Source organism: Harpia harpyja, chromosome Z (assembly GCF_026419915.1).
Source record: "Harpia harpyja isolate bHarHar1 chromosome Z, bHarHar1 primary haplotype, whole genome shotgun sequence".
Taxonomy (NCBI): domain Eukaryota; kingdom Metazoa; phylum Chordata; class Aves; order Accipitriformes; family Accipitridae; genus Harpia; species Harpia harpyja.
Window position 1 is genome coordinate 24,458,912 of NC_068969.1, and position 18,400 is coordinate 24,477,311.

The window sequence follows — 18,400 nt, forward strand, 5'->3', positions numbered from 1 at the left end:
TGGGTGTATTTTTGAGCACTATCTTCTAATCTCTTTGTGTCACAAAAAGACAATTAGTAGAAATAAAAAAAGACTCTAGGGAATTTACATAATGTCTCAATTTTCATTAAAAGCTTAAAAAAAAGACTATTTATTCTAAATGCAGAATATGAATGTTTAGTACTTCTTTATTAGATCTGTCATGTAAATGAAAACGCTCAACAGATCACCATTCCCACTGAAAATGGCACAATATCTTGGTTCAGGACTTCATCTGTTCACACGAGGCTCTCACTGTCTGCTTAAGACATAACTGCACCTAGAGAAGCTGTTACAGTCAGACCAACTTCAGCTTAACACCTGAACAGACAAGAAGGCTGCTTTCAGAAACCAAAGCTATAGATTTCAATTGAGACCCAGCCATTCCTTCTCAATTTTTTTCATCTGCTCAGGGAAAATAAAGGGTCAGCATGAGTTTTAATTTTGTTTTACATGGTCTAATTCTCTTTCAGAGACCTTCAGTCTGAAATTGTATGAAACCTGTAACTCTCCTGCTAAGAACTCTGGCAAACACTAAAAAGAAAATGGTCACAAAATAGGCAGTGGAAGGATCCAGTCCTGCTCGCGTCGCCCCAACACAGCACTGCAGAAACCATCCTGGGTTACAGACAGGAACATTGAACTGAGTTTTCCCACTGCAAGTGCCCTACCATGTGCTTGGCATCCGTGCATCGTCTGGACATGCCACAGAGGACACCAGCTCACTGATCCCGCTGGGGAGTGAGGAAAGGAATTACAAAGCAGTGATCTTTCCCACTCCCAGGAATGCACTCCCTGAATGAAGTAAAGTAAAATTATTGAGCCATGCTTCCACTGCTGAGCAAAGAGCAGCCTGTTCACGTTTCTTCCACTGAAGCTTTAGCGTGAATTTTAGCCTTTCTAGAGACACAAGAAACCCCACATCCAAACTATGGAAAAGCATGAAATGGAAGATATTTTTTAGGACTGAAAATCACATTTGACAAAAACGATACATTTACATAAGGAAAAATATTTCAGCTAACAAAATGATCCTGCTTTTAAGGATCATACTCTAGAACAATATTGGCTTGTCCTTCAGTATGTGAAACTAAGAGCTGTAATAAGGATTTGCATCTAAATACCGAGAAAGTATAAAGAAATGTATTCTCCATGATCACACCTGTATCTAAATGAAGACCCTTTCCCTTGGTCTTGCTCTGCAGAGCGCCTCAGTGAGTTTCATAACTAGACCCATCACCAACAGAATGGGTATGTACTTACCTTAAAAGTGAGATTCTGTAGGGCAGCATACAGTAATGCTTAGAAATGTTCGGTCCTCATGCCCTAATATCAAATAATGTCATTTGGGATTTCCACATACTAAAGGATGTAAAAGTCTGAATATGGACTATTTAAAAGTATTCTCATCAGCACAAAATGTGCACTTGAGCCTAAGCTACACAGAGACCATCACTACATCTTTCAAGCTTCAGCAAGAAACTTCAAACAGCTAATGAAAAGGCATGTCTAGTACAGGGCTTCAAGTTGGCCATTAGCTACAGCTTTTTGTTATACATGGAAAAACCTTACTTCCGATAATACTCACCCACTGGCAAACATTTAATATAGTCCAGAGGCAAGACAGCAATATAACTCAAAGCCAATAGTTTAAGTATCTGGAAGGCTAAACTATAACACAACATAGGGCAAAGATAAACAACATTCAAACTACCAATTTCATAATGTGTCACTTTTCAAAGAGCATCCATCAGCAGTTGCACCTCCCCCCCGTTTTTGTTTTTTTGTTTGTTTGTTTTCGAGAATTTGCAAAATACAACTACCCTCGAAGAACAAATTACTTAGGACACAGAATGAAGAGAAATCTCATTTAGTTTAAGGCTAGCTTTACTGGTTTATATTCTGCCCATTTCTAGCTTTGATGCCTACATATTTCCACAGCAGAATGGTAATTACCTTACATTCAAAAGTGTGTTAAGACACAAAGCCAAAACCTGGAGCTTCTATATTACTTGGTTCTCTTGTTTTGTAAATATCTGATTATTAACTCTTATAAAAATAAAGTAAGAGAGATTATATCTTTTTGGTATAACTCAACTTCTATAAAATCTGGGCTGGTTCTGAAATATACCATCTGTCTGTTCTTTGGTATGCTGGCCTGTGCCTTCCCGTGGTAAGTTTGCCAAAGCAAAGCCCTCACTTGACCTACCGTGCTACTCAGCCTCCTGCAGGATATAGTTCTGCAATGAATAGAAAGAGTAACTTTCATGAAAGCTGTAGATCTGCTTTACGTAACATCCTTCTGCACTTATCAATCTGGCCAAACTTTATTACCAGTCAACTAAAACAAATCCACCAAATGACTGAGAAGTTTCCTGGGTGAAGGAAATTATCAAAGAAACAAATGATTTTGCTATGGATACATAACGTAACTGATGTTAACATCCATTACTGCTAGACAGAAACACTTCATTAACGAACTCCAGTACTGTTTTCATTATTGGCATTCTCATTTCTTCTTCCGCTAGGGAATGTGTTTTTCCGACTCATGCAAGAAGCCACAGATGCCAAACCCTTAAGCCACAGCATATTGTCTCCTGTACTGCAGAAAACAATTCTGCCAATAGGCATCTCCAGAATGGAGGTCAGGGAGCACAAAAAACAAAAGATTTGATTGTACCATCACCAAAATTAACTGCAATTCACTATCTGCTAATAAAGAAACTATAGTCCACCATCTGCAAGTTTGGAGCTGGCAGTCTCCAAAGATATGAAAAATATGACTGGGAAGGTAAAGACTGTTAGCCTTGCCATTCACTTTTACAAAATTTCTCAAAAATACTTTTAAACTGGATGTTTTTAACATGTACAGTAGACTAGCTACTACCTACAAAATTAAAGCTAGATGTAATAGATCGAAGCCATATACTCCAGGTATTACATGGACAATTAAAATCTCATCAGAATCATCAAAACCTAAGCTTTCCCCTCAACAAAAGAGGCTGCAATGAATTCTTATAGAAAACACTGTGGAAGTACACAGTTGCCCATGGTAATTAGTTACAGTTCTACCGCTATGTGCAAGTTTGTTTTAAAAATATATACCTCTCGTTACCATTCTTCATGCTGGTGCTGTTGCAGAACAATTCACTCCATGGCTGTTATCTCTTGATCTGCTCCTGAGCCCTCGCATAAACCAGCAGAGCCCCACAACATCCATGACTTCCAGCCCCATGCTCCACCACCGCACCAGAGCGGTCACTCTGCATACTCAGAAGCTGAACTGATTGGGTCCATTTTCATGCCAATGACTGCATCCTGGTAAAGGTCACTGGCCTTAAAAGCAAAAGCACACCAGCTCATGACACCAACCAGCATTGGACACCCTCACATCTTCGCTCTCATCAGGTGAAGTAATTTTAACAGGTACAGTTCAAAAAACTGGCAGCAGTTTCAACCAGACATTTTTAGGCTGCTATGAAGTCCCGGTCTGCCATGGATAAAGCAGGATGCTTGCTAAGTCAGCCACGGGAACACAGACATTCGCGTGGTGGTCTGCCACCAGCCTCATGAACTGCCTGTCCATGCAGCGGATCACTCCAGGAAGGACAAGTTTTCCAAGCCAAGTTCCTCCTCCTAAGGCTAGCCAACAAAACTGCTTCTGGCAGTGTACACCACATGCCATTCTTCCACATAACCAGAAAAATGTGTCTTTGACCTCCACCTGCAAGCACAAGCAGAAATCAAGTCCTTCAACAGACCTTCTCTTGGAAGCCTTCTCTACAGCCAGGGTTTCTAGCCCTCTTGGACAAACCCCCCAGTCCTGACAAAGGAAGCACCTGTAATTTCCATTACAGTTTGAGTTGACTATTGCTCTTCCTAAATCTAAACTCCTCCAAAAATGAAGCAGATGTATTAATTCTACAATACTGATGTGGTATTTTGTCCCAAATCATCTAACAAAAATCTGTGTTTCTCAATAGCCTTCTTAGACGAGTGATCTGAATTTCATCACAGCTGCAGTTCTAGTTTCTTTGCTTGGGGCCCTAAAATTTACAGCTTAGAAACTTTCCACAGTCCTGTTTCTTCCATTTTTTTGATCCAAACTGATTTTAACAAAAAGCCTTGAGACCTGACCAGGTGGATTTTTCCCATTCAAATAGTCAAGCAGGCAAACAGCACAGATTGAATTATAATTTTAGAATAATATACACATTTAATATCATAACTTGGGGCAGGTACAGAAGTAAAATGAAGCTAAAACATTTATTAAAAAAAATGAAAAATATTCTATTGAATAGCCAAGAACAGCAATGCCATCCATTCCCTGCCACACAAATGTCTGCCGGCCCCATGGAAGGAACCACGCTGCTTACTCCTGGAGTACATCCAGCTATGACCAGCTCTGACCAGGCTAGCAAGGGGCTGCAGCACGATACTCCTCAGCAGGAGTCAGCACAGACATGGTAAGCAAAGAACCAGGGCCAGAGGAAACATGGCAAAAAGCACCTGTCCTGTAATCTAGATGTAGCCTCAAAGTGTTAGTAGACTGCAAGAGATAACGAGCTCAGAAGCATTTGAAGCAACCGATAACAATGGGCATTACCAAGCTCCATAAATTCAGTAAGTTCCCAACTGCAACCAAAAGGAAATCAAGAAACCTCTTCTAACTTCTTATGTCCCCATCCTCATCTCCTCACTGCTGTCCAGCTACCATCCCTCCCTACTGTGGTTTCCCACCACATAAAGCAGAAGCAGCTGTGGTGGCAGCAGCAGCAGCAGCTTCATCACATGCACACTGCCAAGGAGAGAGATGCACACACCTGCAGCTGGCAGGGGCAGCTCTCAGTTGTCTTGGCTTCTCCACTCATGTCTTTCACTCCTCTCCAAACAGAAAAAGATGCACTCAAAGCGATAGACACCTGTTTTCTCCATTTCTTGCTGTGCATTTTCATGCCTCAAGCATCTAGTCAAGACAACGCAGGGAGCTGCAAGCTGCTGGTTCCCCTTGCTCACAAGCCCTCCAGCTCTGGTAGCCACAGTTCCACCTTTCCCATTTTGATCACAATTCAGAGCCACAAATCCTTATGGATTGGCTTTTATTCAGGAGCCCAACTCCTAGCAATCCAACTCATTGAGAAATAGCCAGCTGAGATAGAATACTTCACAGGTAATTGATAATTATGCAATGAGGTGGTTACCAAGGACATTAGATGATCCCTGATCTCACGATCCCTGCCCCCTGTTTATCAGGGTCATGCATAAATCTTGTAGCAGATCTAAAAATATCTGTGAAAGATAGCTGTGGCTGCTTACTCTTTGATACATGGCAGCAGCACCAGATCATCACCAGGGGAACAGGAACTAGCATCTGCAATACGTACAACCAAGTATTGTTTACTTTACTGCCCGTCTCAAGGAGTCACTTGCAGGTACTACAAAGTGCGCTTGCGAGTGTCCTTCCAGTAAATACCGCTCACCTTCCCAAAGCGATGCCTCCCTCTACAAGAAAGGCTTTATGATTACTTTCTGTTTTTCCAGTGGTGCACTCTGCCATTGACCTCTGACACCACTGTAATCAAGGCCTTATCAGTGCTTCCATTAAAGCTCCTTAGAATCTATTAGGTTATCCGAACACGTTTTAAGAGAGTTTCAAATGTTACTTCTGTCATTAATCATGAATTTTAAGAGCTGTCACAATCTTGACCACATGTGTATGTAATGGATAATAGAGAAAACTGTCATAAATACTCTTTAAAAAGCAGACTATGAGAATTAAATGCAGTATGGCTCAAATGCAGTATGGTTCTCATCATGCCCCTAAGATCAACTACCAAAGTGGATGTGATATTTGAAGAGAGATCCCAGATCAAGCCAGTTTCAGCTGCAAGGGTAAACTCTACTACTTTTGCAGACACCACTAGTCTTCGTTCCTGTTTCTTTGTATAACTACAGAGCTTTTAATTTGGTCTAACACTACACTGTTCCAAATTTCACTATAACTACACACCTTCAGCACCCACATACTCTCCATCTTCATGTATTTCATTTGGTTACTTCAGGAATCCTTGGATGGTTTCTTAGTATTTCCTTGTACAACACCTCGCGCAGCTAGACCCAAATTTTAAATATTCCCACCATATATGAGAAGGGAATTTTTGGTTTTAAGAAATAAGATGTTAAGATTTTAAAAACAAGGAAGTGCTCTTCTCTCTGCAAACAGAAGTAAATCAAAACAGATGCTGCAATTCCAGCATGTTCAACTTGACAGAGATGTAGGTGAGACTGACAGCAACATAACTTTAAATACAACAGAAGATCAGATTCTCTTAATTTTCCACAAAAATGAGTTCCCTCATTATTTTTTTTTCTTTTTCTTTTTTTTAAATATATATTCATACTCAAATATACCTTAGAACAATGACTTTCAATTGGTCATCTGTGGATCCTCGGAGTGCCCAGGTATTATTTTCCAATGATCCAAAAACGTTGACCAAATTTTGTCTCACACAACTGTGGAGATTCTCCAAGAACCTAACTTTTCAGAAGCATTTGCTTCTCCTGCAGAAAACGCATAGGATTCCACCAACTGGAAACAAGGACTTTACCACTCATATATTCTACTTACTTGTCGGAGGATTCTGAACATGTCTCAGGCTCTTGCAGATCTCTCAAAATGTCTGAACTGGAGCTGAAGGGGAAAATAAAACAGATGTAAATTATTTTAGCAACACCTGCAGCAAAGTAGGGCTCTACTTAGAAAAGGCAGTAGAATCCATAGATGAGACATACCCCTCCACACAGCACTGGCAACAAGAAATAATTTCAACCAACAGCACAGTCCAGAAAGTTCTGTGTCTGCATCACACAATTTTCAGAGGTATTACTGGGTCTCACTTTCATTATTTAATGTACAACACAATTCTCTCTGTTCATGTCTGCTTGTTGGTAACAACAATATATTCACAGGCACCAGACAATTTATCTGGAGAGGATTTGAAAGATACTTCGGTAGGTAAAGTACAATATTTCAAAGAGTAAAGGTGTTTTCAACCTCAAAACTCAAGGCTTAGGTGTAAGCTTAGATTTTGACCATAACAAAAAAAATGAATCAACATCAAAGAAAAAACCTTGACACCGAAATTGTTAGTGACAAAAATCCAAACTGCCAAGACTGTCAGCAGATCCAGATAAAAGCCAAGTGAAACACGCTTTGCCAGCCACCACAGTAACTCATTGCACAGAGGTAGCTCATTTTGAGCTGCTTAAAGCAAGTTTTCCTTGTCAAACCTACCTTCCAAGGAAAAGGCACAATCTACAAGAGACAGAAGCATGCTACACAGGGTCATAACAATCTTCAGCTGCTATCTGCCCCTGAAGTAAAATGTTTTTGCTCTGTGGTTTGATCACATATTCTGAAAAGAATACAACTGACCATTGAAAGACGTGTTTCATAAAGCTATTTATTTCTTAATTAAAATAATTAATTTAAAAAACTTTAATGCATGCTTTTCTTAGACAAAGTTAAAAAAAGCATCTCAGTGCCCTGGATACTGCAAATTGAGGTGAATGAGAATTGAATCAAGCTAGATACATCGCAACTTTTTTAAAAAAAAAAAAAACTGCTTGAAAAGATTATTTAGTTTTCATCTTCAAACATAATTTTACATTTTAACATGACAAGGAAAATATTTCTTTTCTAAGTCAGTATTTATACACTTACAATACAGAACACAACAGGTCAAACTCAGTAGCACTGCTGGACAGCTGAGAAGCTTCAATGTAAAAGATTTAAGATGGTAACTCAAGATAAATAAATAAATAAATAAGAACCATCCTACATCATGGATTTTGTGGCAATAAGCTACCAACCTGGCTAACAACGGAATCACGCAACTCCTGTCAATGCTCAGCAAGCCTTCAAGCTGTTGCAGTAATAACAGCCCAAAATGCCATCCCAGACTGCTTTTGTAAGAGCAAGCACATAAATGCATAAAGTCTTTATGGTTATTTTGTTTCTTTTAAACACTTAGGCCTATATAAAATTTAAATGTATCTTTAAAGCTTTTCTAGTAGTGAAGAGTTACACAATGCTCACTGGACTAGAGGCTAAGCACCCATCTGCAAAGCTGAAGAACGGCTACCATTGCGGAAAATAGGGGTTCACGTCAGCTGCTAAAGGAACCTGTCTACTGGATCTCCTCGAGGCACTAACGCGACACGGTTGCTTATCGTGCCCTCAACAATGATGGAGCAGAATTTTGCTTGCTACATTTGTATGTATTTTACAGTAGTCACAGAGGCTACTTAAATCAGGGTATTATTAAAATCAGCTATCACTACTGCATCAACATTGGAAGAATCCATGTGTGTGTAGATATATGAACACACATACATACACACACACGTATTTATTTAACTACACGTATGAGCTCAGTGACATCAGACAGACCTCTTCACTGCTCAAAGTTAAAAAAATCCAAACAACTAGACAGATTATTTCAGCCTGTATTTTAAATAATAAGAAAATTTTGTCAGATTTCAATAGAATCTGAATTAAGTGACCACAATACTTGGTGAATTATTGATCAATAACTTTTACTGCACGTTCAGGCTCTGTGATATAAACTATTGTAAAGTTCTCAAGCATATGCCAAATTGCAGGGTTGCAGAAACCAACTAACAAGTTGGAAAATGTTGTTTTCTGGAAACTCTCTTTCATAAAGATGCCTGTCAGCTCAAACAGTCTGTACATTATTGCAGAAATTACATAACAAACTATGTTACACAAACAGTTGGGAGATTTTAGTGTAAACCATGGGACAGCAGTTGGATACCAGTTCTCTTGGATTTACTTTAAAGGTTTTACAACAAAATTAATCCTGTTTGTTAGAAGACAGAAGACATAAATTGTAAAAATACATCCCCCAAGTCATAACTTTATATACAGATATCAGTGCATTTATATGTTTGTTCAAAGCACATATTAAGGAAAACAGCCCAAAACCACTCATTCTCACAGGACAGATTCCAGCACGGCAAAGCAGAGTCCTGATAACACGGACAATTGTTGAAGTTTACAAATGGTATTTCTGCCAAAAAAAGTTTTAACAAACAACATGTCTCATACTAGAGAGGTTGTCTTGGTATAGTAGACCCATGTAGTGATTTTACTGAGCACTTTTCAAAGGTGGAGCCGTATTTCCAGTCCCTGAGACAAGGGAAGGTGAAAGCTGCTCACCACCCATTTCAGCCCCAGGAAGCCCCAGCACACCTCCCAGTGCAGGTACCATGGTCTGCTGCCCATCTTTACCACTTCAGTATCATTTTTGCTGGAAGAAGACCACTTTGTGCAAATATATGGTAAACAGCACTCCTTAACAAGACCTACATACGACTGTCTTTGCATTATCTCTGTTGGAGAGTTACAAATGAAAAAGCAAGAACCATTTTGTATACAACTGCCATACCCCAAGTGCAGGACAGAAGTCTAACATCTTGGGTCATTACCTGATTTTTGAGAACAGGAGTCAGAAGTTCACTGAAACACTTAATATTCAATAACATTGCATCATTAGAGAGAAGATAATAATTCAAACAGGAGAAGGAATTTAAACCCAAATAATGTCATCAGGCAGCTGACAAGGCTCAGGGTGCTTTAAGAATGCTTTGGGCATACCCTGATCACTCAAAGAGAGCCCTTTGGGTACAACATCTGGTTTAGGCAGTCAGCAGAAGAGCACGTTGCTGGGCTGCTCTTGCTCACCATACAGTTTTTCACTGTCACCCTGGGCTCTCCCGACCGCACACACGCTTTCGGTGGCTCCCAGTCCCCCTGCCCACCGCACCAGCACAGCCCGCACTACGGGTTCTCCATGCCCATGGCTCAACCCCAGTGCCTCTCATCAGCCTGGATCTCTCCCAGAGACACCAGCCAGCATGTCCTCGCAGCAGGAACACACCGCATCGCTTCCACCATCTGAACATGCCCTACGTTGAGCTAGGATTCAGCTGCAGAGATCTCCACACCCTCAGTGTAATGCATTAGAAAACACCAGCTCCTAGGACACACTGGGAGACCGGGAATCACATGCAAAAGTACTTTTTTTTTAAAAAAAGCTTTTCTTAAATAAATTAATAAAAATGGCGTGCAACTTTTATAAGGTGGCAAGATTTTTTTCATCCATTACCACTTTGTCTCCTCCTGCTGCCTGTCCTCCCCTCTGAAGTAAGATTCATCAGATGTTACTGCGGTGATAACTATAGAACCACCAACAGGATTTCAAGGGAGAAAAACACCACCAGATTAGATCAGAGAAACCTTTAACACATGCACATTTAGTCATAAAAAGGAAAAAGATACCAAAAATATACACAAAGCACTGGTGCCATATGGAGAAAATTATTTTGAAACAAAATCGATTTAAAAGTTTTGCATGCAATTTTAGAAACTCTTCAATGACTCCCCAGGAACTTTCATGAACTGCAAAATAAATCTGTGGAATTACAAACATTACCCAACAGAGCAGTCTTAATATGGAAACAAAGTCACCTGAAATTAAAAGCATTTATAGGGAAAAATGTTTTATCCCTGCACCAATTATCAATACCACTGCTTACAATAACTGGAAGAGGAACAGGCACAGCCCAAACCCCAGCCCCATGCATGAGTACTCAGGCAACCATTTAAATTTCTTATTTCAGCACCAAATCTAATATGAAATGTTCAAATGAAAAACATGGTAAAACACAATGTAAAAACAATGGTAGATGGGGAGAGTTTTGAAGTCCAGCATTTTTTTTACTCTCAAAATTATAAGTCCGTCAAAAACTCATTTTCAGTACACAAACTGGATGCCCAAGGAATGAGTTATTATCATATTTCTAAAACCTACTCCAATGTTCCAGTTACATTTAAAAAAACAAGGCAGGGGGGGACACAGGGGGCTATTTGTGTGCTTTTAGTCCACTAAAATAGAAAAAGAACAGGTTTGATGCCTGAACACGATGTACTTCCTTGCCTTGAAAAATGTAGCGTTATTATCATTTATCATCAACTGTGTTTGTCACAAGCAAAACAATAAAAGTGAAAAAACTTGGCTAACACTCAGAACAATAAAGCAAGTTCATAATTTGCATGTGTAATTCACAGTCTATGCCTACCAAATTATTTTAAAACCAAGCACAAAATGTCCTAGAGTGAGTTACCACCTTAGCCTATACGCATAGATGTGAATGGGCTATCAACTCAAGAGTAATCAGAGTCCCCCAGAGAACCAAATCAACTCTTATGCCGTAATTGCATTGAGAGACTGAGCATATATATACGTAACTGTACAAAAACAAACTGCGGGGTTATGAACTTTCCAGCTGTAGCTAAAAAGCCCTTTGTTTCAGAATTTCTTCAAACAATCCATTGTTCCAAGTCAGTCACTCAATGAAACAGTTCTCTCTTAAACATCAATTTCTTTTACAAAGACTGGACAATTGCTTGATTTTGAGTTGAAGTAATTATATACCTTTCTTCCACATGCAGGGGAAAAGAATTCTTTGCAAATTAAAAAAAAACCCTTAAATATGCCAGACAGTTGAAAAACAATTATCAAAAAACAGTTTCAACTACGCAAAAGAAATTTTGACCACCAATTGAATTAATACCTTAAAATAATTCTTTTTTTTTTTCCCTGAAGAAAACTCCTAAGCTCTTCTTATCACTGAATGATTAGCCCTTAAACCGAAGAAAATGAATTAAATAAAAAAGAAATGGCTACCTCATTATGTATGTTGTTTCTATAAATTTTAGCCTAGGGGGACCAAAGAGATCACAGAATTTAGAATGGTTTTGTTCATTTCTTCAGTATTTTCTGCCTTTTCAATACCCCATAGATATCTACCTATACTGAGGTCAGACAAAGCAAAACATATTTGGACGTTATTCAGACTCCAAATCCAAGACAATTTACCACAAGAGGTTTTCTGTCCTCTTGTTTATTAAAGGTCATTATTCTATCCTAAAATTTTACATATCAGTTCCAAATGAGTAAATTTTTATAGCAAAACCATTAAAGTTCTGAAACTTAACTGCTCAAGATGCAATAGGCTGATGGACAAGGTGACAGGGTGTGAAGAGGTTTCATTTCCTGGACTTATTCATGTCTCCACATTGAGAAAAGTGCAGCTCCAGTGACTCGGGCAATTCCCCAACTCTGCCTCACTTTTCTGCAGGATTAGTTTCTTCTGAGCACTTATAGACAATCAACCAAGAGTAAACTATTCCTTTCTTGACCCTCAGTTAGATCTGACTGCCACCCCCCCCCCTTTTTTTTTTTTTTAAGATAAACATATCACCTTAAAATAGAGAGAAAAAAGCTGACGTAAGTGTGAATAACATGTCTCTTTCTAAAAATGAAAGGCGCAAATGTCTCTTTGAATTTGTTTATTTTAAGGCAGATTAAGTTCCTTCTTGGCTTCATGGTGAACAGCCAGTGTCCTTTAATCAGTCCATCTAGTTATGCATTATGTACTTAGCTCTGGCACGTACATTGTGCGTTTTTTTCCTCAATGCCGGCGTAAGAACTAAACTACAGCCTGTCTCATTTTACCAATGTCATTTGAAGGTGAATGCCCAGTCGCATGGAGTGAGGGAAAATGGTTTTCTCCACCTTGCAATCCTGCTTCCACTTTGACCTGCCTGTGATAAACAGTATGAGCTTGCTGCTGGAGTGGCCGTAAATCCTGTGTAACGTCCAAGATTAACTATTTACTACAAAGTCTTCCCTGGCTTCCCAGTACCTCCCCTTCAAACCACACACCGCTGGCACCACTGAGCATGGCTTTTTCGTCCTGTCTTTGGAGGACAGCAGGTTTGCCAGCCTTGGACCTTCCCCAGGACTCCCCATGGAGGGCTCTCATCTATACTAAATATTACATAGGTTCCACTGTTTCACTGTTTTTCTTGACTCTTTCCAGGCTTTCTTGGCTTTCAGTGGCCTCCTCTGCAGCTCGACAGCACACCTTTGAGGCTCTGCCTTTAGAAAAGATTTGCTGGATCTATCTTAACTGCTTTCCTTAGGAGTCTGGCCAGGAGATGTCCCAGTTGGGACATCTAGGCTAAAGCACTGGAGAGCCCTGGTGTACTCCTGTTTTCAGGGATCAAAGATGTCCAAACCCCTTGGCTCTAGACTGGGGACTGATGTCCTTCTGGATACATGCCATATATAATCACTTTCCCCCATACACATCTGAGGTCATCCGCTGTTACTGTTTGAAATTACTTCTCCAGGACTGTCTCCACCATGCCTCACAGTTCTTGGCCATTTGTTAACAGCTCACAGTTTTTGGAAGAAAGCTATGAATCAACAACATAGCAGAGAATTATCATCATCCTTCCACAATGAACCCACATTTGAGGCCAAAAATCAAAGATTAAACACTCCTATCTAACATTGTAATATACATCATCTCTGAGCCAAAGTGGTTCAAGATTTATTAAGTTAAAAATGTACTAAAGAACTGAAAAAGGCAGTTATTCCCCTGATCAACACATTTTCATATACTTCTCTCATTTGACAGTGATGGCCAGCCTAGGGATCAGGACAACGCTTTCTTTAAACTCAGACTGAAGCAACTGCCAGGGAACAGCTTACACAGCTTTTTCAACCGTTCCATCCCGTCAACGGTCTCTTTGACAAACTGATGTCTACTGAGAGGTTTTCAAAGCATTTCTGCCATCCAGTGAACTCCAGACTAACTGAAGCACAGCTCCGTATTTCTACCTCTTCTTCCGCTGATGAACTAAAGCCCAAATTCTGCAAAGCACATAAACCCAAGAATAAGTGACCAGCTGAATCCAGATCTTAGATCCTGATCAGTAGCTCCTAACCTTAATGCCAAAAGGCCCCACTTATTGCAAATGAGGCCCCTTACTTGGGCATGAATTTCACCTGGCAGACGCTGCAGTCACAGATATAGCACTTTTCCACCAAGATTTCAAAATTAAGTCACTGTTTCAGTATACACCTTAATATCTCAGACGATGCCAACAATATGTATTGTCTACTGTTGCAAGTCTTTCACTCTAGCCATCAAGAACTGACATTTTTCTTCTAACACAAAGTTTTAAAGAGAAATAATTTGTTTAAAAAACTGAATATTATCCCCATTATATAAAATACTTTAAATAGAATATTTCCTCTACATACTTCATTAACTGGCTTATCATTGTCCCACCCAGTTTCTTTCCTAATTTTCCTATCATTTAAGTAGTTGCATAAAATTTGGCTTCAGTCCCAGAAAGTAAAAGAATGCAACGGACTATTTATATGGAGCACTAAAGTTCTATGAAAGCTTTATGTATGACTTCATAGCTTTGAAAAATTATCCTTTAAAAGTCAGCTTTGTTTTGGTGTTTACCTCTTAGGGACATTTTGCTCTCTTGGTGGGATCATCAATGTATGAAGAGACCAAACATGTTTGGGTCAATGCTATAACCCCCATGCATGGCCTGCATCTTTTTTCCAGCAGGTGTAAAAATTTTCATTTTCACAATTAAAGTATCAACTTTTGAATAATATCAGTACATCAGTGATTACTGTACAATGTATGAATTTCTAATATTGACCAGCTGCTCCTTTAGCAAATATTGATATGAGATTGACAAGAGACAGAAGGTCTTATGAAGGAGAAAACATAAAAATCACTAATTTACTTGCAGCTTCTTTTTACAGAGCAAATATTTTAACTCTCCAACTTCAGGATTGTTTTGTTATATTCTATATGCTGCTCAAAATCCTAATTATTCTTTTAATCTGTCATAACATCAGCCCTCCATTTTGAAGTGCTCTCTTCATAAAAGCACAGCATGCAGATTTGGACTTCCAAATATATTTCAAGTTTTGACATTTCAATGTGAAAAACATTTACCCTTGTCAAAGGATATCCTCTTATTATCAGAAATAAAATACAAGCCTCAGAAAATCATTACTTGGTACAATAGCACAATGCTACTTAAACCCTAAAAATCTAAATCATTCTTTTTTGATTTGTGCTATATTTATTTCACTACAACTAACAAAACATTAACCCCATGGTAACCATAGAGCGACAAAATAAATCTCTTTCTTTCATGCAGTTTATATGACTACACCTACTTTTTACAGTCCCTGAAAATCTCGCCATAATTCAGGTCCATTTTGATTATACCAGAAATGTGTAAGCAGCGTACTGGGAGTACAAGCCACAGTTCGACACACAGAACTCTGCAGTCCAAAGCTAGTGTGTAGACATGGCAGAACCTGACATTTCTCAAAGGACCAAACAAAGACCTGGGTATTGCACTGGGACATCAGACTTGCTGTTTTTTCAGAGTAGCTATTGGGAACGGAAATAGTAAAGACAAAAAGCACATTTCATTCTTTTTCATAAGCGTTCCCCCACATCAGTATTTGGAGAGGGGTGATCCCTGTAACCTTTGTTTCCCAGAAAACACAGGAAAATGCACTGAAGTGTTCTTCAGAAAGGTACAGTTTAGCATGAGGAACACTGTGGTCAAATGAGAGGGGCCTTCCATGCATCACAAGGCATCATTTATCACTTTAGCTAAGCTTTCACTGTATTATTATTGCTGATTTCACTTCTTTTTGAACAGAGTATAAAAACAGGGGTTTCAATGTAAAGGATGTGAATCTACAGTGTGTAATGCCCCAAGGCACACTCCAGATCCCAACTGCCAATCAGTTCAGTTTTATACACAATATAATGGAGGGGGGGAGGGTGGTGGTGGTGTGGTGTCAAAAAAAAAAAAAAAAAAAAAAAAAAAGGCCAGAAAAAAATACCCACCCCACCCCCCACAAAAAACCCCACCACTTCGTTGAACTTCTTGACCAGGGCAGTAGCTAGCTTTTAAGGTTAAGCAAACTGCCCTACATTTAAAGAAAAATAAATAAAAAACACACCACACATACAAACCAGGGCATATGCACAAAGTAGGAAAGTGAAGAGAAAATCCCAGAGAGATTTTGAAAAAACAATTCTGTGCAGACTCCAGTAATTCTGTTCCTGTTCCACAGGAGTTGAATTTAAGAGTAAACCACAGGGAGTTACTAAGCATGGTTTTTTTTAAAGACGGTCCAAATATCTGTGATGCATACCCACTGGTCTGTACAGCTGAAAGTTCTATGTTTGATTCAAGAAGTCTGTGGAAATATTTCATCTGGAGAGAGTGAATGCATAAAAAGAAGGAATAAACAACTCTGCCTTGGGCCAGACATAGCGCAAACAAATGCACACTGTCCAACACAATCTGCCAACTTGGTTCATGAAAGGACATTCAGATCATTAGTAACTGCCACATGCTAATATCCTTTATCAAACTTTCTTACAGTCTCTCAGACACACTTTCATCCAGACTTGAAAGCTGATATACACAAGCCTGCAGACAGAAAAAGGTAAAGAATAAAGGTTTAACTTTGATGTCAAAGGCCGTAGCGAGAATCATTCATAATGTCATTCACACACCAAATTGGCAGTGAAACAGAGATTTAATTATAACTTGGATGAGCTAATACAAGCCCTTTCTACCTCCCAAGAACTCACTCTGTAAGATTAAAATTCCAAATTTTCCAAGGTCTTTAATGCCAAAAGGTTAATTTGCAATCAAAAAAAATAAGTAAAATAGGGAAGAACAGGAACACCTTGTTTAAATTCTGGATGAAGAGCCAAGCTGAAGGCATTTATTTTGTGGAACTAAAATAACAATCAGAGCTCTAGGGCAACCGCAACAGCAGGCACAGTGAGGATGAAGCAGCTCCATCATCGGCGTACCTGTCAAACCTGACATCTTGTACAAATCTGCCAGAGTCGGCCCTGCATTAGCCCTGGGCAAGAGCTTCTGCCTGGGTTCCTGCACGCCACCGCTACACAAACCAAATGTCAGGATCCTGCTGCCACGTGCTTCCCCAGAACCAACCATCAGCAGCAGAGCAGCCATGGCCCAAGCTGCAAACTGGAAAGCTGAGGCTTCAGGCACATAAAACCACTCTGGAACAAAGCCACAGGGCCAGTTTCTTCCCTTTTAAGCAAGCGCTGAACAGTTGTTCTCCCTGGCCCATTTCATCTTTCAGTACAGATCCTGAGTGGAACAGCTTCAGGAAGAGACAGTCACAATGCAGAACAGTGCAAGCCTGCAAGAACCTTTCAGGAGGTGCATCTCCCCCTCCAGTTTAGGGCTTAGCTCTTGGTCCACTTCTAAAAGGGCTTCAGTGCTTAAAACCAGGAGGGCTCTGGCTGTGAATCACAAGGCAATGCTGCTAAGCCAGGCACCTGCATGCTGCCAAGGGCAGAATGCAAAGATGCTCTGACCTGTGGTGTCCACTGCTAAGTCCTTACAACTCACCGCTCAGCATGCTGCTTCACACAAAGCCAATTCTGACACCCTTAATTCTTCTAAGATTTCAGAGGAGAGGCTGAGCGAGCTGGGACTGTTTAGCCTTCAGAAGAGAAGGCTCAAGGGGATCTTATCAATGCGTAGCAATACCTGATGGGAGGGAGCAAAGACGACAGTCTATTCTCAGCGGTATCCAGTGACAGAACAAGAGGCAACGGGCACAAACTGAAACACAGGAAATTCCCTCGAAACATAAGAAAAAGCCTTTGTACTGTGGGGGTGGTCAAACGCTGCAGCAGGTTGCCCAGAGAGGGTATGGAGTCTCCATCCTGGGAGATACTAAAACCCGACCGGACAAGGTTCTGACCAGCCTGCTCCAGCTGACCTGCTCTGCACAGGGTTGGACTAGACGATCTCCAGAGGGTCACCCAGCCTCTGTGATTCAGTGTGTCCTACTGAGATCTGTGGATACTGCTCTGAAGACCACAGGCCTGAAAATAAGGTACTCAAATATCGGGTATTACAATGTGCAAGTCTCTTCATGAGTCCAGAGCACTGGGCCCTACTTTAAAAGTAAAGAAATTACTGAGATAAGAGTTACCTGCATCACAGGGAAGGATAAACTATCATCATTTGCATGACATCCTGAGAAATTTAGATAAAACTAGTACATCATTAATCTTAATAGGTCTGTTGCACATTAAACAGCAAATACAATGATATGCCACGTTTATCAATTTTATGGTAATGATTCAGGTAGAAAGACACATACAGTAAAGAGGGGAAAGGCCACCAGGAGGGGAACAACTTTACTGGTATATAATGCAAGTTTGAAGCCACACAAAAACATACTGATATTCTGAAACAGCAACAAAGACCCCTTCTGCCTCCACATAAGTGATCTCCCCAGCCAGCATACTGCTGTTTACTGACAAATGTATACTATATGCTCCCATTTAGTTCAAGTAAATGGAAACAGGCAGCAAAATCTTATCATAT

General features: G+C 39.9%; 1 protein-coding gene across 4 annotated transcripts in view; it reads right to left on the reverse strand.

The window, feature by feature from the left end:
* RAD18 (RAD18 E3 ubiquitin protein ligase) overlaps positions 1 to 18,400 on the reverse strand; it is a 66,435-nt gene that overhangs the window by 10,187 nt on the left and 37,848 nt on the right. For all 4 annotated transcript variants that reach the window (XM_052777792.1, XM_052777791.1, XM_052777788.1 and 1 more), the window contains exon 12: positions 6,647 to 6,709. In XM_052777792.1, coding sequence (XP_052633752.1) covers positions 6,647 to 6,709 — 63 coding nt within the window. The remainder of the gene's footprint in view (positions 1 to 6,646; positions 6,710 to 18,400) is intronic.